Below are 22,820 nucleotides of genomic sequence, written 5' to 3' on the forward strand. Positions count from 1 at the left end.
CCAGATCTTCAGTGATGAGTAGTTATGGCCTCACGGCCCCGTCCCTTTAAGATGACTCATGGGAGGCAGCTGAACAACTCAGTCATGGAGGGTGACCCTCAGGTTAAGATGTGGCTTCCCCCTCCCCCTCACCAACAGCATGGGACAGCCCTCTCCCCTGGGCTGTTTATGGGCTGGTAGCTGCAGGGTCTTCCTAAGACCAGGAGGGTGGGGCAGTCTCCTGGGAAGTGCGTGGCTCCTCTCCTCTCTTCCCAGCTACCTCCTCCTTCACCTGCCTCCTCCTCCTTCCTTCTCTTCTCCCCTCTCTTCTCTCCCACCCTGCCTTTACAAACTTCTCCCTCCTCCTCTTGCCCTCCCTCCTCCTCTTGCCCTTCTTCCTTTTCCTCCTCTCTGCTCCCTCCCTCCTTCCTCCTCATTATCTTCTGTGGCCCCTTCTTCCTACTGTCATTCATCCAGTAGTCTTTTTTTTTGAATGTTTTGTGCTTTTTGAGTCCCTGTGCTTGGCTCTAGGCCCATGAGTGAAGTTTTTGCCCTAGAGGATCCTGTTGGGGACATGGGCTTTCTGGCAGGAGGGAACCTGCTGACACTGTTAGCCCACAGAGACCTTGATGAGATGGGGTGGGAGAGGTCACAGGAGGACTCGGATGTGTCCTGTGAGTTGGCTCCAGGTTGGAAGGGGTGTTGTTATACAAACAGAGATGCAACATCCCAGGCTTGAGGCACCCACAGAGGCTGATGCTGTTAGGATGTCTGTCTTGCAAGGGAAGTCGTTGTCTTGGAAGGTTGAAACCAAATTTTGTAGGGCTTACGTATCTGCATATTTTGTTTCGGGAAATGTAGACCTCTGCCCAGTGAAGACCATACTTAGGGTTTGTGAGGATTAAATGTACTCAGTCACATAAGTCTCCCAGGACAGCGCCTGGCAGAGGATGAAACTGCATCGATGTGACCCTGCGTCATCACCAGGTCACTTTCCTCTATCAGACCAGACTGTGGCTTAGTCTTTGGGGCAGCCACTGCCTCTTCCCTCTGGAAGAACCCCCAGCACCCCACCCAGCCCACAGGCCCTCTCCCCACCGTGCTGTGTCCTATCCTGTCCCACCCTGTAGTGGGGACCGCAGCCCAAGCGTGTAGTCTGAGTAGACATTACATGCATCTCTGTTGCAGCAGTTGGAATGCGGCTTTGAGTGGGCGGCGTGGGTGGGACTTGGAAGGGGTGTGGTGGAGGTGTGGGTTTGGCACTTGATAACTGAGGCAGGCCCAGGAACAGGGTGGGGCGGGGCGGAGAGTGGGTGAAGGAGGCGGTGGCCTCCTTTCCTCAGCGTCCCACCTGCAGTGTCCCACCTGCAGCCCTTGGGAGTCTTCCCAGTGGCCTCCAGGCCACCCTGGGCTGGCGTTCTCCAGCCTGCCATCTCCTCCTGGTCCTCTGCCCCTCGCTGGCTCTAACCTGATTGGCATTCAGACTGTGTGTCCCTCAGGCCACTGGAACCCACCAGCCGCCTCGTGCTGCCCCAGCTGATCCCGCCATTCTGTCCCCAAGCCCTGCTGATCCAGCACTGTCCACCCACCCTGTCCCTGACCTCTCAACTCAGGCTTCACCCTTTGGTCTCAGCTTAAACAACAGAGGTGATTCTCCCACAGTCCTGGAGGCTGGGAGCCGGAGATCCAGGTGTGGGCAGGGTGGTGTCTCCTGAGGCCTCTCTCCTTGGCCTGGAGGTGGCTGTCTTCTCCCTGTGTCCTCAACTGGGCTTCCCTCTGTGTGTCTATATCCTCATCTCTTCTTCTTATAAGGACACCAGTTATCATTCATTCAGGCCCAGCCTAATGACCTCATTTTAATTTATCTTTGTGAAGACTCCATCTCCAAACACAGCCCTGTGCTGAAGTGCTGAGACCTTCAACCTATGGATTTTGGAGGGACACCATTCAGCCTGTAACAACTCTGTTTATTAAATAAACCTCTCCTAGAAAGTTTAGTAAGATTACTAGTGCAGTCAGGTGCCATTGACGGCCCGGCCCCTGTGGCTGTGGTTTGTCACCAGCCTTTATCCTGAGCACGTTCAGCATGCGGCCTGCATGAGAGGATGTGGTGGACACACGAGTGGGCAGTGCAGGGCTCCTGTTCCCGGGAGTCTGGGTCCTCCAGGGAGATGAGCATACAGATAGATAGGGCAGGTGGAATTGAGCGTGGCAGAAGGTGCGCGGCAGCAAGAGCTGGTTAGGTGGGAGAGATGATTTCCAGCATGTCAGAGAAGGAGTGACTTCACAGCAGAGCTCACATCTGTGGTCGACCTGGAGAGTAGAAGCCCAGGGTGTCACTGCCAGCGCTCCCATCAGAGTCTGGAGTGTATCTTTTGCCAAAGCCCAGAAATCTCAGTGCTGTTGACTCCCTCTGAAAACGATCTAAGGGAACAACACAGGAAGAAAAAAAATGGGGTTGCACGTTTTTCATTATTGGCAAAGCATCCCTAGAGAGGAGCGGGAGCCATCCCCTCCTCCTGTTCATGCTTCTTCTGGGTGTTCTGAGGGTGTGCAGTGCGGGAGTAGCGCCGGATTCTTCCTCTCCAGCCTCTTCCCACCTTCCAGTGACCCACTCCGCCATGCTCAGCACAGGATGCCCACGCCGCCTTCACTTTGCCCTTCCTTCAGTTTTTCTCTGTGACTGCTTGACGTGCCCTGCTGCAGGTTCACTGAGCAAACCTTAAGTTGAGAAGGCTGCAGTGGGGGAAGAAGTTACAGGGCCTTTTCTGTGTGAAGTTCAGATACGCAGGTGGTTTTATTTCTTTCGGCAACAGTCATGGCTTGGAGAGGAACCTGAGGAGCAGGAAGCACGTGCGTAGATTTACACCCTGAAGACTGCAGACGTCTCAGTGCTCTCAGTCTGGGTGTTTTCTGAGGCTGTCTGTGTACTTTTGAAGGCGGAAAGTGGCTTCCCAGGCGGGCTAGCCATCCTTCATCCTCCTCCTTCGAAAGGCCTCTTGTCCTCTTTGAGTTTTCCCGTCCGTGGTTCTGGTGTCTGCCTTGCCTGCAGGGACATTTGCCTGGCTTTCCTCATGAGGGCCTCTGCCCTGGGACTTACTGGCGAAGATCACAGTGGTCAAGTTCACAGAGAAGGAAGGGCCAGAGTCAAGTCTACTGCGGCAAGTGACTTGGGAAAACAGACCCCCATTTGCCACTCCCTGGACTCAGTTACTAGCAGATGGAGCTGCTGCAGGCAACAGCAAAGCTGACCTTGACCTGCTGTCTGCCTTCGCCTCGACACTGCCAGCCCATCCCTGCTCGGCCCCTCCCAGCTGCACGCCTGACCCGTCCCGTCTTTGCAATGTGCTTTTCGCAAAAGGTCAGATTCTTAAGCCTGCTCCTTTCAAAAGGCCAGAACCTCAAGAGGTTTAGTAAATATGGTGTTGTCAGGCAGTGCCATGGGGAGGGCAGCCGAAGCATTATGTAACCCTGTTCAGGAATTCACGTGGGCAGCGGGCCCATCAGGAGTCTGGCAGGGCTCCAGGGACCTGATCCGGCTTGCTGCCTCCCTGGTCTGGCTCTCAGGTCCAGGGTTTATAAACACATGCTTCATCTTGTTGCCCCTGCTTGGGCAAATCCACGGCCACTTGAATTTTGTGTTTATGGTTGCTGGCTCTAGAACCTCGCTCCAGTGATCCAACTTGTAAACAAAGGTGTTGCCTGCTCAAGAAGTTTTCACAAACAAATAGTGCTGTTGCTGGTTGTTTCTTACCGAGGGCACTTACATAAGGCCAGGGAAAATGAAAGTGTTCTCCTGAGACTCTGCCCCAGGAAAGGTTTCTACAGATCTCTGTTGGACGCATCACAGCATTATTTTGTGATTGTCTTTTCCTGTCCCTTTTAGACTGGGCTGGGTCTTAATCCATGCTGTCATCTCAGCACAGTGGATTTGGTTGTGTTTTCATTTGCAGCCAATATTTACCCACCTTTCAATGGCTTTAGGTCATGAATTACAATATTGCGAACATCTGAAATCATTTTCAGCTCCAAGCGAAGAAATCATGGTTAGTGTTGGCCCTGCCTGACTTAAGTCTTTGACCTATGGGGCTTAGCTATCTAACTTTTTACCCTCCAACTATGTGGTTGTAACTCATTCTGAGTTCACAGATTCCTTGAGGCCTGCGTAGACAGTTGCCTGGGCCACCAGCGGAGCGTTGAGTGAGAATGTTACTCTTTTCTGTTAGGGATGCTTTGAGGGTTCTACTCTTTTGCTTAGTAAATTTAGGGGAAGCAGATCTGAATAGGAGCTGCCCAGCAACGGCTGGCTTGGGGGGAGGATAGGAACCTGAGGGCTGACTTCTGAATTGGGGACTGGCATTCCTGGGGCTGATACCTTAAGCCTTGACTCTCTTGGTACAAGGCGCTTTTTCTCTTGTTGATGGAGAGTTTGAAATAAAAATACTTATGTGGCCTAAAGTTAAGCAAGTCATCAGCTATCTTTAAACACTGGATTGATGGATAACTTCTTTGAGAATTCCATGTGTCTGCCTTCGACTTGGTGTACTCCAGGAGCAAATGAGGTCAAGGCAGGGCTCCATTCCTGGTCACCAGCAACTTGTCCAGTCCAGTCAAGGGCACAGGCATTTTTTTTTTTTTTTTTTGAGACGCAGTCTCGCTCTGTCGCCCAGGCTGGAGTACAGTGGTGCAAGCTTGGCTCACTGCAAGCTCCACCTCCCGGGTTCATGCCATTCTCCTGCCTCAGCCTCCCGAGTAGCTGGGACTACAGGTGCCTGCCACCATGCCTGGCTAACTTTTTGTATTTTTTTAGTAAAGACAGGGTTTCACCATGTTAGCCAGGATGGTGTCAATCTCCTGACCTTGTGATCTGCCTGCCTCGGCCTCCCAAAGTGCTGGGATTACAGGCGTGAGCCACCGCGCCCGCCCGGGCACAGGCATATTTTTACACCACTATTAGAAAATAAATTTTGGCGATGGTTTCTGAATTGCCTTATCAGACTAAAAGAAAGCAAGAGTGCTTACAGGCCTTCCAGTTGAGATCATCATTCACCCTATATGTTTTTGAGTACCAAGTGCCCTCTCTAGAAGCTTATGCCCTTTAAATAATATATTCATATAAATATAGCATATCATTATTGGATTTATGAATTATATTAATATGTAGTGCTAATTTAATCTTTATAACAACATAGCCAGGTCAATATCATAATACTCATTTTGCAGTCAGAGAATTTAAAGTCTAAAGAGGCTGCAACTTTCTCAAGATCTGAGCGCTCCCGGCGATTTGTGATGTCAGCATCACACCCACATACTTTTGTGGTTGGCTCTACGATAGCATAGTGACAGGCTGTGCGCAGCCTTTGTTGCAGTGCTTGCTATTTCTTATTTCATTTTTCTATGCTACAAAATTGTGACTGCACATCTTTGAGTTGTTATTTTAAATGCACATATTCTAAAATCTGAAGGCAAAGGATCGACATATTCTAGAAACACTCTGGGGAGCCCCAGGTAAATAAAGTTAAAGCTGGATGGATGAAGGGAAAATTATAGACTTGAATCACTCTAATCTTTACGAAATGTTTGCATTACTTTTATATCTTAAAGGGAGGCATTTGGGGGCCCTCGTACCAAGTACCATGTTGATTGTTCTTTCTGCTAAGTGTTACAAGCATAATTCTGATCTCTTGCCATTGGTCTTAAAAAGATTTGTTGATGTAGATAATGCACAATTATTGCACACTATGGAGGGCTCCTGGTTGGTGAGTGGATTTTGTCTCAAGATCTGACCTGCTGAGTTGATGGTGGTTGCTGGGAGCCCCAAGTTAGGGAAAATCCTGTGGTTTTCCGTGTCTTTCAGAAGAAGCCGGAGTCAGTTCATGATTTGGTCAGGAGGACTGGAGGGGGTGGTGTTTACCTCCCTTAATCAAGAGGAAAGAGGTTTAATATGAAACAGGGAGTGTATATGATGAGGCCGTTAGGATCTCAAGGCAGCAAACAAAGTTAGCATTAAAATAGCGGAGAAACCCCTGAAGGGAGGGCCACGTGATTTCAGGCAGCAGTTGTTCTCTGCCAGTGGGATAGACCGCTCTTTATTTCACTGTGGAGCCTTAGGAGTATTTGAAAGCTTGTGCTGTGAAAAATAGGAATCTTACAGGACAATCATATGGGGCCTGGAGAGGAACCTGTTTGGGACAGGCCGATTCCCATCTCCTGCCGCTCTGTACCTCCTGGGCACCGTGGCCTGCCTTCTCCTCCCTTCTGGTATGTGGAGGGAGCTGGGATTGCTGCAGGAGGAGCAGTGTGTTTGTGTGTAGCTGCTATGAGGAGCAGTGGGGGGACCTGGGGGAGCATCCTGGATTCCTGAAGAGGGAGGGCAGGACCTGGCCTGGAAGGAGGCCCTGTGCTGGGTGGAACGGTACTGACGGGAGGGGCACAGTGAGCTGAGGTTGGGGATATTCCACTGTGCTCCTTATGCGGCCCGGCCTGGAGCCCACAGCTCCATTTTCACCCAGGACACTCCCTGCCTGCCAGGACCGAGCCCACAGCTACCTCCTGAGGAGTTTCCTGACTCCTGTGGGCAGATGTTGGCGCCCATGGCAGCACAGGCTGCGTGAGCGTGTTGTTGTTTTTATTTTTTTAAATCTCTGGTTCCCTTAAATATTTATAAAATTTGGGAGCAAGACTGGCTTGAACTGGGGCCTCTCTTTTCCTTTTCCCTTCCCTAACCACTTTTCACTCCCCATTTGCAAGGCACCAGTGGGAAGAAGGCAGACAGGGAGAGGTGGGTGCTATCATCCCTAGCAATGGGGGCGCATGTGTGGATTTACCCCTGGCCAGAAGGACCTCCCTCTGGGGATCTCTACAATATGCCCCAGGTTGAACCATTTGATGGGTGGTCAGTGTAGTGAGTGTGGGGCATGGGGAGCTCAGAGGAGGGGCCCAGATACTCTCAGAACATCCTGGAAGGATCCCTGCAAGGACAGCCTTTGATTGAGTCTTGCTGAGAAGTCAGACAGTCTCAGACAGAGGCGGTAGATTTGTGGCCAACGTGCCATTGGCTGTTGGAAAGCAAATGGAGGCAACATTTCTTCACAATGCCAGTTCTCTACTTGCAAACGCCCTAGTTCCTGGGCCCCTGGAGGCCAGGCCTGAGTCTGAGCCCCATGTTTACGGCACCCCTGGCCAGCGCCAGGCGGTACAAGGGAGACCCAGTCGTGTTTGTCAACAGGGAACATCCTTCCACAGTCTTAATTTTATTTTTTGGTTTATTTATCCGACCCTTTCCTTGTAGATAGCACAAAGGTAAACATCTTCTGGGTCTGCCTGGAGTCACAGCTCCCGGCCTCCTGGGCTGGGCTTCTGGGCTTTTTGTTCCTCTGGTGGACGTTCGTCTGGTTAGGGAAGACAGAGCCCTCCCTGCCGCGTTCTTCTGCATGCTGGTCTGGATCATACCTGCTGCGGTGGCTTCTCATTTACTGTTGTGAGGCATGTGATATTTTAAAGCCATCTTTCTCCAAGAAAAGTCTCTTTTACGGGAACGTGGCTGTCTCTGGTAGTCACTACCCCACAGCCTCGGGGTGGGGGAGGTGCCCGCCTGTGCACGGTTTGGTCTGAGAGCAGAATCCAGCCTGTCCAGGGCCTTCGACCCTCTGGGGATTTGGGAAAGTGCCACTACCTGGTGGTCCTGCCCCGATCTCTGAGTGAGGGGTGTCCCTGTCCCTGCAGCTCCCCCAGCTGTGGCCTGAGAACCCTCCCAGTGATGCCAGTGCTGCACACAGTCATAAGAAGCAGGGGGGCCCCAGTTATAAAGGCAGGTCGGGACATTCAGGCTCCTGCTCTGCCCACTGTTCCCCACACGCCAAGCATCGCAAGGAGGGGCTCTACCCTTTGGCTCGTTGGCACAATCATTTAGGGTGCTTGAGCTGCACCCTGGAGACCTCATGAACCCCAGCTTGAGTTCAGATCACATCAGGGTGATTCTGAACACTTGTCGCTAAATGCCAACACCCTCTCTGTCTCCCTCTCTCCCCTCCTCCTTCTTTGTGTCTCTGTCTCTAAATTACAACATGCACATGATCATTCAGGATAGTACACACATTAATGACCGGCTGCTTCTTTTTGGAAAACAAAAAGCTTTAAGTTGCAACATGGAGCGTTGAGATCAAAGAAAAGCTATCACAATCAGTTGTTAAAGTCTAGAAAAAAGAGACCATGGAATTCCATTTTTCAGATGGTTCCAAAACAGGGCACGTGGTCTGAAAGGGTTTAGGTGTGGCCTCTCTGAGGACTAGTGATAGCGGTGTTCAGAGCTGTGGTTCCACAGGAGCAGCACAGGGAACACATTGAAGCCTCCAGTGGAGCCCCGCACCCAGCAGCAGCAGTGTGGTGCCTCTGCCTGCACCCCAGCTGTCTGCAGGCGCCTGTGCCCCGGGACTGAAGTTCCACTCCAAAGCGTGAACTCCCAGCCAGAGTCCAGAGGGGAGGCCCTGCTGTGCTGGCCTCCGCAGAGTGTGTTCCTTGCCAGGAACGTGTGTCCCTGCTGCAGCTGCTTTGTTTTGTTTTGTCTCTCTAACCCAGGTGAAATGCTACCACAAGAAATACCGCTCGGCCACCCGTGACGTCATTTTCCGCCTGCAGTTTCACACTGGGTCTGTGCAGGGCTACGGGCTGGTGTTTGGGAAGGAGGATCTGGACAATGCCAGCAAAGGTGAGGCACGGAGCTGGCGGCCCTGTGCTTGTGGGCAGCTGCGGTTGAACCTCCTTGGTTGATTCTTTCACTATCCCCTCTACCCTCTTTCCAAAATTCAGCCTACTGACAAAATTGTTCCCAAATTAGGAGAAAGTGATCATTGATCTCTGGGGGAAAAAAATTATGGATAACCAGTGAAACTGCCTATACTTTCTGTATCATGGGGCGTCTTTATTGCAGATTTGGGAGTGGTGCTGTACTGGTTGGAATAAAGGACAAAGTCAATCCATACTTTTCCGGTTAATCATCTCCACAAATGTGTTAAAATACATTGTTTTTTTCAGATGACCGTTTTCCTGACTATGGGAAGGTTGAATTAGTCTTCTCTGCCACGCCTGAGAAGATTCAAGGTGGGTAGCTTGGTGGAATACTGGGAGGTCCTTGCTGACACTGGTGAAAGGTGCATGATGGCTACGCTGGGGCTGTAGTACTAGTCTCCTGCCTTTGTGCATATTTGGAGATTTCTGTGATCAATTTTATTTAAATGTAGGATATTGGATAGTGGAACAAGAAGGCCCACTTGTGTCAGTAAGCCCCAGAAGTGGCGTGACTTGCTCACAGCCACTCAGCCAGGAGAGCTTTGGGCATGACTGGCCATTCTTGTAGGAGTAAGGTGGTATTGCATCGTGGTTTTAATTTGCATTTCCCTGGTGGTTAGTGATGTTTAGCATTTTTTCATGTGTTTTTTGGCCATTTGTATATCTTTTGAAAAATGTCTGTTCATATCATTAGTCCACTTTTTGATGTGATTATTTGTTTTTTTTTTGAGGATTTGTTTGAGTTCCTTGCAGATTTTGGATATTAGCTCTTTGTCAGATGCATAGTTTGCAAATATTTTCTCTCACTCCCTGGGTTCTGTTTACTCTGATGATTATTTCTTTTGTGGTACAGAAGATTTTTAGTTTAATTAGGTCCCATTTACTTATTTTTGTTCTGTTGCATTTGATTTTGAGGTCTTAGTCATGGATTATTTGCCTAGGCAAATGTCCAGAAGAGCTTTTCTTAGGTTGTCTTCTAGACTTTTTATGGTTTCAGGTCTTAGATTTAAATCTTGGATCCATCTTGAGTTGATTTTTATAATATAAGGTGAGAAATGGGGATCCAGTCTTATTCTTCTACATGTGGCTAGCCAGTTTTCCTAGCACTGTTTGTTAAATAGGGTATTCTTTCCCCAATTTATGTTTTTGTATGCTTTGTTGAAGATCAATCAGTTGTAGTCAGTTGTATTTCTGGATTCTCTATTCTGTTCCATTGATCTGTGTGTCTACTTTTATACCATGATGTTTTGGTAACTATAGCCTTTTAGTATAGCTTGAAGTCCAATAATGTGATGCCTCCAGATTTTTGTTTTGTTTTGTTTTTAGGATTGCTTTGGCCATTTGGGCCCCTTTTTGGTTCCATATGAATTGTAGGATTTTTTTTTTCTAATTTTGTGAAAAGTGATGTTAGTATTTTGATAGGAATTGCATTGAATCTGTAGATTGCTTTGGACAGTATGGTCCTTTTCAGTATATTGATTCTTCCAATCCATGAGCATGGGATGTGTTTCCACTTGTTTGTGTCATTTCTGATTTCTTTCAGCAGTGTTTTGTAGTTCTCCTTGTGTGGATCTTTCACCTTTTGATTAAGTATATTTCCAGTTTTTTTTTTTTTTCAGCTGTCGTAAAAAGAATTGAGTTCTTAATTTGATTGTCAGTTTGGTCATTGTTGGTGTATAGCAGTGCTACTGATATGTGTACATTGATTTTGAAACCTGATACTTTACTGAATTCGTTTATCAAATCTAGAAGTCTTTGGGAGGGGTCTTTAGTGTTTTCTAGGTATATGATCATATCATTGGCAAATAGCAACAGTTTTAATTCCTCTTTTCCAATTTAGGTGCCCTGTATTTCTTTCTCTTAGCTGATTGCTCTGGCAGTACTATTCCAGTACTATGTTGAATAGAAGTGGTGAAAGTAGGCATCCTTGTCCTGTTCCACTTCTCAGGGGGAATGCTTTCAACCTTTCCCCATTCAGTATGACATTGGCTGTGGGTTTGTCATACATGGCTTTTATTATTTTGAGGTAAGTCCCTTCTATGCCTAGTTTGTTGAGTGTTTTTATCATAAAGGGATGCTAGATTTTATCGAATGCCTTTTTCGCATCTACTGAAATGACGTATGGTTTTTGTTTTTAATTCTGTTTGTATGGTGTATCACATTTATTGACTTCTATATGTTAAATCAGCCCTGCTTTCCTGGGATGAAATCCACTTGACCATGGTGTATTATCTTTTTAATGTGCTGTTAGATTCAGTTAGCTAGTATTTTGTTGAAGATTTTTGCATCTATGTTCATCAGGGATATTGTCTGTGATTTTCTTTTCTTTTTTTTTTTGTTATATTCTTTCTTAGTTTTGGTATCAGGGTGATACTGGCTTCATAGAATGAGTTAGTTGGGGACAATTCCTCTTTCTCAGTCTTTTGGAATTGTTCAGTAGGATTGGCACCAATTCTTCTTTGAATGGATGGTAGAATTCAGCTGTGAATCCATCTGGCCCTGGGCTCTTTTTTATTGGCATTAAAAAAAATTGTTTCATTTTCACTGCTTGTTACTAGTCTGTTCAGGGTTTCTATTTCTTCCTGATTTAATCGAGGAGGGTTGTCTGTGTCCAGGAATTGACCAAGTTTCTCTCAGTTTTCTAGTTTATATACATAAAGGTGTTCATAATAGTCTTGAATGATCTTTTGTGCTGATTGTAATGTTTCAAGTTTCATTTCTAATTGAATTTATTTAAATCTTCTCTGTTCTTGGTTAATCTAGCTAATGGTCTATCAGTTTTGTTTATCTTTTCAAAATACCAGCTTTTTGTTTCATTGATCTTTTGCATTTTCTTTCAATTTCATTTAGTTCTGCACTGATTTTTGTTTTTTGTTTTCTTCTACTAGCTTTGTGTTTAGTTTATTCTTGCTTCTCTAGTTCTTTGAGGTTTGACATTAGGTTGTCAATATGTGATCTTTCAGACTTTTTGATGTAGGCATTTAGTGCTATAAACTTTCCTGTTAGCGCTGGCTTTGCTGTATCCCAGAGGTTTTGATAACTTGTGTCACTATTATCATTCATTTCAAGGAATTTTTAAATTTCCGTCATGATTTCGTCATTAACCTCAAAGTAACCAGCATTTTAAAAAGAGAATTAGAAGTATAGTAGGCTGCAAGTATTACATGCAAAACAAATTTTTTCCCTAAAAAATACATTTCAAAAGAAACCAGTCCCTTTGTCATCAAGGTGAATTGTCCAGATCCATCACCAATATCCACATGCATGGGAGTTTTGTTTCCCTTTTTAATAGCTATGGAAATAATCATGCTTTTTCTATGTTCACTGTCATAGATTTAGGCAAAAACCTTTAAATACGTGGCTTGTGTGTTAAAAATCCCTTTGGTATTCCTAAAAGGACTTGAAGGGAGGAGTGTGGATCTGAGAGCCTGGCGCCTGGATTCAAATCTGTGGGCTCTGAGGCTCAGAGACAGCTTAGCGGGCCTCTGTGTCCTCATCAGTGAGGTGGTCTGAAGACTCCTGTTTTGCAGAAGTGTCCAAGCCTGGTACACAGTGGACGAAAGATCAGTGCTTACTTATCCCTTCCCCATTGTGGTTTTAACTATGGTTCTATTTGTGGAAAATCCTCCACAGTCTCTGATTAGTGTCGTGGCTCCTGGCAGGAGGGTGGAGGATGGAGAGGCTTCTCTCTCCTGCTTAAGTCAGGCTGCTCACCTGTCCTTATGGTGGAGTCAGGTGGACGGAGGTGATGGGTTTCACTGGGACTAATGTTGCTGCCTGTGCCCTATGCAGGGTCCGAACACTTGTACAACGACCACGGTGTGATTGTGGACTACAACACAACAGACCCACTGATACGCTGGGACTCGTACGAGAACCTCAGTGCAGATGGAGAAGGTGCGTGTGGTCATCTTGTGTGCAGTTATGGAGGCGAAGGGCACAGGGAAGACAGCCCACTCAAAGATCTGAAGTATTTTGCAGTCTGCTAAGAAGAAAAAAATCCCCCTGTTTTCTCAGAGGTCTAGAATCACACCTTTGTGTGACATAGTTGTGAGTTTTGAGGGTCTTCATGAGAATAAGGCATGGTGAGTTTGGGTCAGGGCTTTTTGTGAAGCTGTAACGGGTGGATGAGCTGTCAGTGAAGTTATAGCCAGGAGGTCCTTGGCCTGAACTTGTGTGTATGTATAATGCCAGGGACCGTTCCCCCTTCTTCCCTCCCTTCCTCTTTGCATATGGGGATGCCAAGTGCTGGCCACAGCCAATGTAGCTACTGTTGTACGGCCCCACACGCAACAGACTTCTTGTTTTAATTTCTGTTTGCTTGTTAGTCTAGTGTTCCTGATTTATGGCTGTATCATTTAAATCTCTGTTTTCATGAAACCATCTCACCCAAACATGTCCTCTGTTCACCTGTGGAATATGCACATTGGGTCATAGCTAGGACCGTGAAGGAGGAAAGGAAGGAAGGGGCAGCTAGCTGTGTGCTGGAATCTCCACAAGACACAACTGGAGGCTGATGTCAAAGGAGGGGAATTGAGGCTTTTCCTGGCATGTCATGCTGATCTCTTGTCTTTTTCAACCACCGACTGAGGATCAGACTTGCTTTGGGAAAGAAATTAAAACACTTTTTGTCAGATTAGTTACATCCAGATGTAAAATAGCTAAAAGCAAGTGTTGTGGAAAGAGCCACAGTAGTGCCCCATCTTTGTGGATCGCTGAGCTTCCCATGACTCCAGGAAGGTGGTGTCTGTGGTTAGTGAGAAAGGACACCAACTGTGTGTCCCAGGGCAGCACACGGCTCCTCTCTGTTGTCCTGGGGAAAAGCTTGCTCCTTCATAGGCCTTGTGGGATGGAATTTCAACTCAAGGAATTGTTGCAACCCAAATACACCTGGACCAGAGGTGGAGACCCACAGATGGAATGTTGATGGTAAGGACATTAAAACACAGATGAAATCTGGGGCTAGTGGGCAAGTTGTTGTGGATGGGGAGAGCCTTGCTCTGGCCTGTAAAGTAAACAGAGTGTTCTTTGCTGGTGTGAATTATTCAGCACACCAGTCCTTCCAGATAACCAGCACGTTAAAAGAAATGTAGCTGAAAACTCTTGGAAAATGATACATTGTCTCTCAAAAGATCACAGTGCACACTGGAATCTTAAAGCTGTGAGAAGAATTTCATAAGATTTATCAAACAACAGTTATCAAACTTTTTGATCACAGAGCTCTTTTTCCAGTAACGTCTGTTTGCATCTGCATAGCTATATTCTGTCCATCACACGGTGATGTTTTCCACTGGAGGAGAGAAGGGTGAAGCGGTGGCTGGTGAAGTGTGTAAATAATCAGCGCAAGGCAAGATGGGGAAAGAGGCTAATTTGTAGAGCTGGATGGGGACTCTGAGGACAGCTGACTTAGCATCCTAAATTCCAGGCTGAGGCGAGTGGATCTTACCAGAGAGGTCCCTTGCTGCATGGGAGCCAGTGAGCAGCGCTCTGTCGTGATGTGGTGAATCAGTGGCTGTGCCGAGTCTCCTGGAGAACAGGGAAGCGAGTTGTGGAAAGGTCATTCTTGTGATGCTGGGAGGTTCCTTGCTTGCCAAGGGAGGGGCGAGCCTGGAGGGTTATTGACCATGAGGGAGGCAGGGGTTCTAAAACACAGGTGGGTGTTCTCTGTGCCAGTGCTGTAAGAGGGGAGTAGTGAAGTCCGGTGGACAGTGTGGAGGAGCCCCAGCTCCTGTGAGGAGCATGCTCTGGAGGGCGGCTCTGTGCTTAGTCCCTCCGTGGGTGCCCCGCTCTTGTCCCCAAGCTGGCTCCCAGGTGAGCCTGTGACCTGCCTGTGGGGCAGGTTTTATCCTTCCCATGTCACAACCAGGGAACTGAAAGCTGGGCAGCTGCAGCACGTCACTCACAGGTGGTGAAGGACCCACGTTGATTTTTTATAGAAAACATATAAACAGAAAATCAGTTGAGTGTTCACCATCCTTTAGGGGTTACATGAAACTTTACAGAGAATCTGTGGAAGTATGTGTGTGAGCAGGTGTGTATAGATCCATACGTTGTGGAGGACTTGCCGTTATCACTGGGTGAAATAGACAGAATTCAGTCTTAAAGACTCAGCCACCGCAGTGTCTCCTGAAGATGCAGAGGGAGATACTTCTTTACTTCGAGGCCCTCTCAGCCCATTCACGCTGCCTTAACAGATGACCATAACCTGGGTGTCTTAAACAACAAACGTGTGTTTCTCCTACTTTGAGAGGCTAGGAAGTCCAAGATCAGACAGCCAGCCTGGCGGATTCTGTTGAGGGCTGTCATCTGGTTGCCAACTCCTGCCTTCTTGTGTCTCCACGTGGTGGTGAGGAGAGGGAGCTCCTTGGGGCCTCCTTTCTGAGGGCATCAATCCCACTTATAGGGGCTCCACCCTTATGCTCTGAGCACCGCCAAAGGTCTTACCTCCTAATACCATCACACTGGGGATTAGGTTTTGACGTATGAATCTTAGGGGACACAAATATTCAGTCCATAGCAGATACTCAATGTGTGTTTCTTGAATGAATGATTAGAGAAGCAATTTGAACTTTAAATATCTAAGGCCCTGACATTACAAATCACAATTCCCATTGGTGTATTTTTCATGCAGCATCTTCTGAGCCAGTGGCGTGAGCAGGTGGGAGATTGCTGTGGACTGTGTGGTTGGAGGTGGTGGAGCCATGCAGGTGATGGTCTGGGCATCCACTCGGGACTCTGTGTCACCGAGAGTTGGGTCTAGGGGTGAGTAGAGAAGGTCTGGCATTGCCATGCAAAGGATGGAGCCAGTCGGGAGTGGGTGCATAGGAGTTCTGGAAAGAAACTGAGAAGGACGGGGCAGACTGGGAAGGACACCCGGGAGAGATGGTTCCCAGACAGATGGGTGAGGAGTCGGATAGGGCGCCAAGGCAGCCAGGTACACTTTGCAGCCAGATTCACAGCTTTGTCGTCACTGCTTCCAGGCTTCATAAAGCAGCAGAGACCCCCTTTATGGGGAGAGTCACGCCCAGACTCCTCAGGGATATAGTGGGTGAGAATGCAGCGTCCTCCCAGCGCCTGGTTCATCCCTTGCAGCCTCGATGATATCTGAAGCCCATGAGCACCCCCAGGAAGGTGGAGGGACAGGGGAGGACTCAGAGCGATCTCAGGACTGGTATCCGGATGCTTAGCCCAGAACCCACCACACGGAATCTGAGTCCTCTCCCAAAACTGGATCTCAGCAACCTTCCCTTGAACCACTGCCTGAGCATTCTTGAGAATTCCAGCTTCTGGGTTACAGACAAGCAGGGAGCCTTTCCTCAAATCTGCATCCCCTCCTCCTGAATCCCCTCTGTCCCCACGTGCTGTCTGGCGTGTCTGGGGTACCTGATTCAATGGAGTGAGTTTTATGCTTTTCTTTCTTTCTTTTACATATATTTAAGCTTGTATCAATATTTTTTGAAGATGTAAATTATCAAGAAGAAAGAAGGAATAATTACCCCCATCTTACCATCTAGAGATGAAGCACTTGTCGTTGGTGTATTTTCGGCATGATTTCTAAATATGTAATTTCTCATAATACGATCAGCCTGTGCATTGTTTTATAGCCTAAGTTTTTCACTTAACCCACCTCCTTGAGCATCTGTGCACATCTTTAAACTTTTCTTCCCATGTCCTTCTCACTGAGCACACTGGATTCCCTTAGAGGGGCTTCCAAAGTGCGTTTGATCTTATTGCTGCACTCCTGCAGGGATTCCAAGTTCTCCTTGTGAGACACGAGGCTGCCATCAACACCTCTGCCATCAAAGCTCTGCAGAATCTCCAGGCTTGGGTCCTTTTGAGAAGGTGTTCCCCAGAAAGAGTAGTCACCTTTGGATAGAAAACTCATCCTTGCTGAATTTCCCTCCTCTCTTCCACTCTGCAGCCCTCCTCAGCCCCTCTTTGGCGTGGAGGCCGGTATGCTGCATTGGTGAGCTATTACTCCAGGCAGCCTTTGCTCTTGCCTGCGGTCAGCAGTGCCTGGCTCGGGTCCCTGGACTGGACGCCGCCTGGCGGGTGGAAGGCAGAGTCCCAGCCGCATTCCCACCAGGGCATTAGTCTTCAGAGTTGTCCAATGCTTTGAGGAGTTAAGGAAGGTTTGGCAGCCTCTGAAACATTCTCTTTTAGCTGGGAAAATGATGTATTGCGGCACTCTCTTTTCCACCCCTGCCCCTGCCTTTATCCCCGCCCCTGCCTGGTTAAAAAACCCCAAAAATGTTGACTTAAGCCGCATTTATCTCTAGCAGCGGTTGCTGTCCTGGAATGGAGCCCTCCGCAGCTGCCTTCAGTCTGGTCCTGTGTTAGGGGAGCGCCTGCTTTGATGTGTGAGCGCAACATTCTGCTTCTATACTCAGACAGGAGCCGGCCTTGAATCCATTCCAGCGTGGGCAAGTGATTACAAACGCCCTGTCTTCAGCACAGAGAGGAGCACATGGTCCTAGTCTCCCCGTGGGTCTGTGGTCCTGGCAGGTGGTGGCTGCGGGGGACGGCAGTCGTGTCAGTGTTCCCTGGGGTGGTTGCTGTCCCCGAGGAGAGGGAAGAATGTCTCGCGGCACACAGTGTGGCAGCCTGCCGGAAGCCTCACTATTCTATTTTAATCCTCGAGAGAGCCTGTGAGCCCATTTGAGAGATAAAGAGAGAAGATCCAAAGAGAAATCAAAAGCTAGGAACTGGCCAGGGACCCTGGTAGCCTTCTGGCGTTGTACACTGTCGGCGATGGCAGCTGTGGCTCAGAGTGTGTCTTGTGCTCGAGACCATGCAGGACAGGGCTCACACCCTTGACTTTCCTCTTTGACACTTTGAGACTCAGTGAGACTGGGCTGAGTCTCACTGGGTGCCCCACCTCCTCATCACACAAGAGGTCTGTGGGTGGGGGGATTTCTTACCCTAGTAGGATGTACCTGCTCTTTCAGGATCAGACTTGCTGTGATGGTCTAAGGGAATGCCCACAGCAGCATATGTGTCTCTGGATTTGTAATGTCACCACCAAGAATGCAGTGTGTAGACAGATCCCACTACTCCTTCCTCTCCATGGCTCAGAGTGATGAAAGATGGCCTCGCTTCCTTTTTCTCCCCACCATTGGGCCTCAGCCCCTCCAGATAGGATTCTCCCCACAGTACTCTTCAGGGAGGCTCTGCAAAGCCCTGGACCCCCATGTTGCTGAACCACATGGAGAACATCTCATTTTCCTCGCTGGACGTCTCTGGAGCATCCGTGTCAGTGGCCACACTCCACATCGGGATGCTTTCTACTTGCTCTCATAAGCCACATTCTCTTTCACTTTCCCAGTCTGTAAAGTGGCCTGTTGTAATTGGATGACTCTAAAGATACCTTCCTCCAACTCTGAGATTTTTGTTATCATACACACCATTTGTCATATTCATGCATCTCATATTTTCTTGGGAATTGCCATGGCTCTGGTGCTGGGGTGGGCACAGGAAGAAACACAACAGACCCTCTAATTGGGAAGACACAGATATACATCAGTTGTTGGCACAGGGAGCACCATGTACCATAATTGGGGTATACCAGGAATTAGGAAAGAATTGACTAGAAACAACCACTTTGCCTGTACAATCCAAGGAGATTCACGAAGAGGACGGCCCTTGCAGGTAGGGAATGCAGACAGGGTATGCCTAGCCCTGGGCGTGGGGCATAGGCGAGCAACACGTATGCACAGGGTGGAAGTGTGTTCCGCTTGCCTGGTGTGTGCAAGAGGAAGTAAGAGGTGTTGTGTGTGATGGATCATGAGATTGGGGAACCTCACTTTCCTTTCCTGAGCCTGGTTCCTTTGCTGGGTGACAGTGAGGATCCCAGGAGCCACATGACTGGAGGATACAGAAAAATAACAAAGGGGCTGGAGGATGCTCTGGGGGAGGCAGAGTCTGGAGAGGAAGAAGAGTAGAGAATGGGCTTCTGGACTCCCCAGCTAAGAACTGATGGAGGCCTGAACTTGGGTGTGGCTCTGGCGATGGAGAGTAGAGGCCTTTAGATATTTAGGAGGTAGATGAGTGAGACTCTATGACAGATTTAGAGGAAGGGTTGAGCAGTAGGGAAGCTGCAAGAATGGCTGAGGGTTGGAGATGAAGGCCTGCTCTGTCACTCTTGTCCTTGGTTTCTTGCCTTGACCTAGGACTTTTTGAGTGCAGCTCAAACTCTTACCAATCCAAGAGTGTGCAGGACGAGGGCTGTGGCATTGCCAGGCCTGGACTCTGACACTTTAAGTGGATACCTTGATGAACATTCCCAGAGTCCAGGCTTTGGGGCTCCCATGGGGCTGCTAGAGCAGGCAGACAGAGGAGATTCACATTTGTCTGCAGCCTTCGCAATAAGACACAGTCCTGAAGTGACCATACCGTGTTCTCAGAATCCTGAGGAACGGGCTACCATGAGGACATGTTGGGTCAGGAAGTGCTGGCTGCAGTGTGCAGAGCTGGCCGGGAAGTGCCAGATCAAGCTGAGACCATTCAAGTGTTGCCACTTTGAAAATGGATTTGAAAACTTTCCTCCCCAGACATTGTTGGGTTTTAAGATTTGGAAATTGAAGTAAACTTTGACAGCTTTAGTTGGGGAGTGGGCTGATGGCACCTGACAGATCCTTCAGTCCTGGCTCTGCTCTTTGCTAAGTGCTTGGGTGTATATAGTGCCTTGTGTCTGCAGCCTGGGTCCTTGTTGGCAAGATGGGGTGCTGCCCCCCAGCATCCAGATCTGCTCCAGGGCGCCTTGCATGGTGTTCAGCCACCCTGTGACATTTAACTCTGCACCAGGCAGAAGAATATTTCTTTAGGTCTTGCCCCCAAACCAGGCTTTTCTAAGCATTGCTTGCTTAGATAGCTCCAGTGAAAAGCAGCTGTCATCAGGCAACTGAAGTTGTATGAGACAGAAACGGGCCAGATGGGCGTGTAGTCCTGTTCTGAGCCTGAGATTTCCTCCCTCTGCATCTCTTGATTGTGAATTGAGGCTGCAAGCCTCCAACCCACAAACACCAAAGGGGACCCCCTTGCAGGCGTGATCGCAGACCAAACAGCAAATCTTCCTGAATGTCACCTGAGAGAGTGGCCTGGGGGCACCGGCTTCCTCCTGTCTCAAGTGTGAGAGGCCTACCCTCTGTTAAAACCAGGATCAAGTCAGGTGGGTGTTACTTTAAAAAAATTGATACACTCCATCAGAAGAGTGAAGGTGGCATTGGGGGCAGTCAAAAGAGTTGTTCCAGTCCCTGAGCCACCATCTCATTAAGTGGTTGTTACTTTTCGAATCTGACAGGAATCAGGAATTGGCTCAAGTTCTATGTTGTCCTGTACAAGTTTGCAGAAATCAGTCCACAAGAGTGGCCTTAATAGTTAAGTAGCATCACCCCCTGGGACAGTGAAAGAGGTTCTGAGAGTTGGCTGGATTTGTCCTGGGTCCTCAGGGGCCCCCCAACCCCCAGTCGGCACACAAACGTTGGGCCTTCTCTGCTTCCTGGGAGGAAGGGTACCCCCGATATCCCACAGGACGGGGTGTCCTGTGCATGCAGACGGGTCTACAAGGTGGATGGCTTGTTTGTATTTCTGCAGTTACTGTGTCTTCTTCTTCTCCTTCTCCTTCTCCTTCTTCTTCTTCTTTTCTTTTCTTCTCTTCCTCTTCCTCCTCTTCTTCTTCCTTCTTTCTTCCTCCTCCTCCTCTTCCTCTTCCTCTTCTTCCTCTTCTTCTTTCTGCTGCTGCTTCTGCTGCTTCTGCTTCTTCTTCCTTCTTTCTTCTTTCTTCCTCCTCCTCATCCTCTTCCTCTTCTTCCTCTTCTTTCTTCTTCTGCTGATCCTTCTTCTTCCTTCTTTCTTCCTCCTCCTCCTCTTCTTCTTCCTCTTCTTTCTTCTTCTTCTGCCTCTGCTGCTGCTGCTGCTGCTGCTGCTTCTTCTTCTTCTTCTTCTTCTTCTTCTTCTTCTTCTTCTTCTTCTTCTTCTTCTTCTTCTTCTTCTTCTTCTGCTGCTGCTGCTGCTGCTGCTGCTGCTGCTGCTGCTGCTGCTGCTGCTGCTGCTGCTGCTGCTGCTGCTTCTGTTCCTTCTGCTCCTTCTACTTCTTCTGCTTCTTCTGCTTCTGCTTCTGCTTCTCCTTCTTCTCCTCCCTCTCCCATTCTTCTTCTTTTTCTTTCTTTGAGAGGGAATCTCACTCTGTCACCCAGGCTGGAGTGCAGCGGCCCAATCTTGGCTCACTGCAACCTCCACCTCCCGGGTTCAAGCAGTTGTCCCTGCCTCAGCCTCCTGAGTAGCTGGGACTACAGGTGCCTGCCACCATGCCCAGCTAATTTTTACATTTTTAGTAGAGATGGGGTTTTCACTATGTTGGCCAGGCTAGTCTCGATCTCCTCACCTCAGGTGATCTGCCCACGTGGGCCTCCCAAAGTGCTGGGATTACAGGTGTGAGCCACTGCGCCTGGCCTACTATGTCTTCTTAGAGTCCATTGGAGCTGTGCTTCTTAATCTCTTTTCACTTTCCTCTGCTATTTGTGATCAGTATCTCCATTGCTCTTTGGTGACCCTGCCCACTTAACCAACATGCATGCAATGATTCATGCCCCTGCCCTGCATTCCTTCCCCAAAGCTGCAGATCTTTGGACTCTAATTCCCACCTATGGGGACTACAACCTTGACTGTTCTTCTGTTGGTGGATTCCCTGAGACGTGAACCTGGAAGAGGGCTCCATCCCCACGGTCTGCATGGGACCCTGAGCCACGAAGCTTCCCATACCCAGTGTGAGCAGCAGTGTGTGTGTGTGTAGACCCTGGTGTAATGAGGGGTTTGGTCCTTATTCTTCTTACAAGGCCCTTGCTGCCACCCCTTTCCAAGTCACATCTCAGTCAACCCCCTCTTCCCAGATGTGCTTTTCTGCCCATCTCCTCGTAGGAGTAGGGGGCCTGAATGGCACTCGATCAAACCTGCTGGGTTTCCATCTGTGTCTTCCTTGGGTAGAACCTTTCTCTCCAATGCCTGGAAGAGGCAGGGCTGCAACTTCATTTTGCCTCTCTGTAAGAGCCTGCAATTGCACTCGTGCCAAGTAGGGGAAAGAGAGCACCTGCTGACTTTAAGTATTTGATAAACAGAACCAAAACGTGAGAGAGAACGAGGCTGGGACTGAAGAAAAGCAGAGTCTCTTCCTCACATGCACATGCTTCTGTGTGCCCGGCCCACAGGGTCATCCTCACCATCTTCCTCAGCCCTTGGCTGGAAGAGTAGAACTTGTGTGTGCTCTGGCTCTTCTCTTTCAGACTTAAATGAATGTCTGGGGAGGCCTTTTAGATTATGCATGCAAGACTGTCTCATCTACTTCTTTCTTGGGAAAGTGCTGCAAGACGGAGCTGCCAGGGCTTCCTAGGGGAGGGAAAGGTTGCAGATGACTTAGGGGAAAAGGGAGGTGTTCATACAAAAGGGGCAGCTGGGACAATCTCTTTGACTTGGGTCCTTTGTCCCTATGGGGACAGGGACCCTTACATGGAGGTGCACCCTCAAGGCCTGCATCTCTGGCCCCATTCGGCCATCTGGGCTAGGAGACCACCATCCACATGCACGCTCCCTTTAAGCAAATGATTCTCCTGCCTTTTACGGTGATGTTCTTGGTGCTGGCGTTGACCTTAGGAGTAACAACACTCTTGGGGTCAACAGCTTTCAAACTCTATGCCTGTGGCTCCAGGATTCCAAGTTGGTTCTCAAGGAGCAACCCCAGCCTCTCTCCATCCGTTCCTGCCAGAACCCTCCACAGCCCCAGCCCCACCTTGATCTTTTCTGTTTTTATATTGGGTTTCTGCATAAAGATTTGTTTGAAGATCAAGTTCTGCTATTGAAAGTTGGGCACTCTGGCCCTGTACAGTTGATTCTGGGACTTTAGATAAAGTTGTGTTTAAATGTTGACAAACAAGCTACTTGATGTTAAACACGCATTCAGTTGCATATAAATTGTCACTTACTCTCCCTGTAAGTCCAAGGACAAAGGGGATGCAGTTGTTGTATTCCATTACTGTTATCTAAGGTGCCATGGAGGGCAGGGC

The 22,820-nt window shown here is 48.6% G+C and overlaps 1 protein-coding gene across 7 annotated transcripts in view; it reads left to right on the top strand.

Moving 5' to 3' along the window:
• The window catches only part of TNS3 (tensin 3), a 314,080-nt gene that overhangs the window by 179,006 nt on the left and 112,254 nt on the right, over positions 1-22,820 (top strand). For all 7 annotated transcript variants that reach the window (XM_055293200.2, XM_055293206.2, XM_063609575.1 and 4 more), the window contains 3 exons: positions 8,557-8,686; positions 9,013-9,078; positions 12,559-12,663. In XM_055293200.2, coding sequence (XP_055149175.1) covers positions 8,557-8,686; positions 9,013-9,078; positions 12,559-12,663 — 301 coding nt within the window. The remainder of the gene's footprint in view (positions 1-8,556; positions 8,687-9,012; positions 9,079-12,558; positions 12,664-22,820) is intronic.

The sequence above is a fragment of the Symphalangus syndactylus genome, chromosome 9, assembly GCF_028878055.3.
Source record: "Symphalangus syndactylus isolate Jambi chromosome 9, NHGRI_mSymSyn1-v2.1_pri, whole genome shotgun sequence".
NCBI lineage: Eukaryota > Metazoa > Chordata > Mammalia > Primates > Hylobatidae > Symphalangus > Symphalangus syndactylus.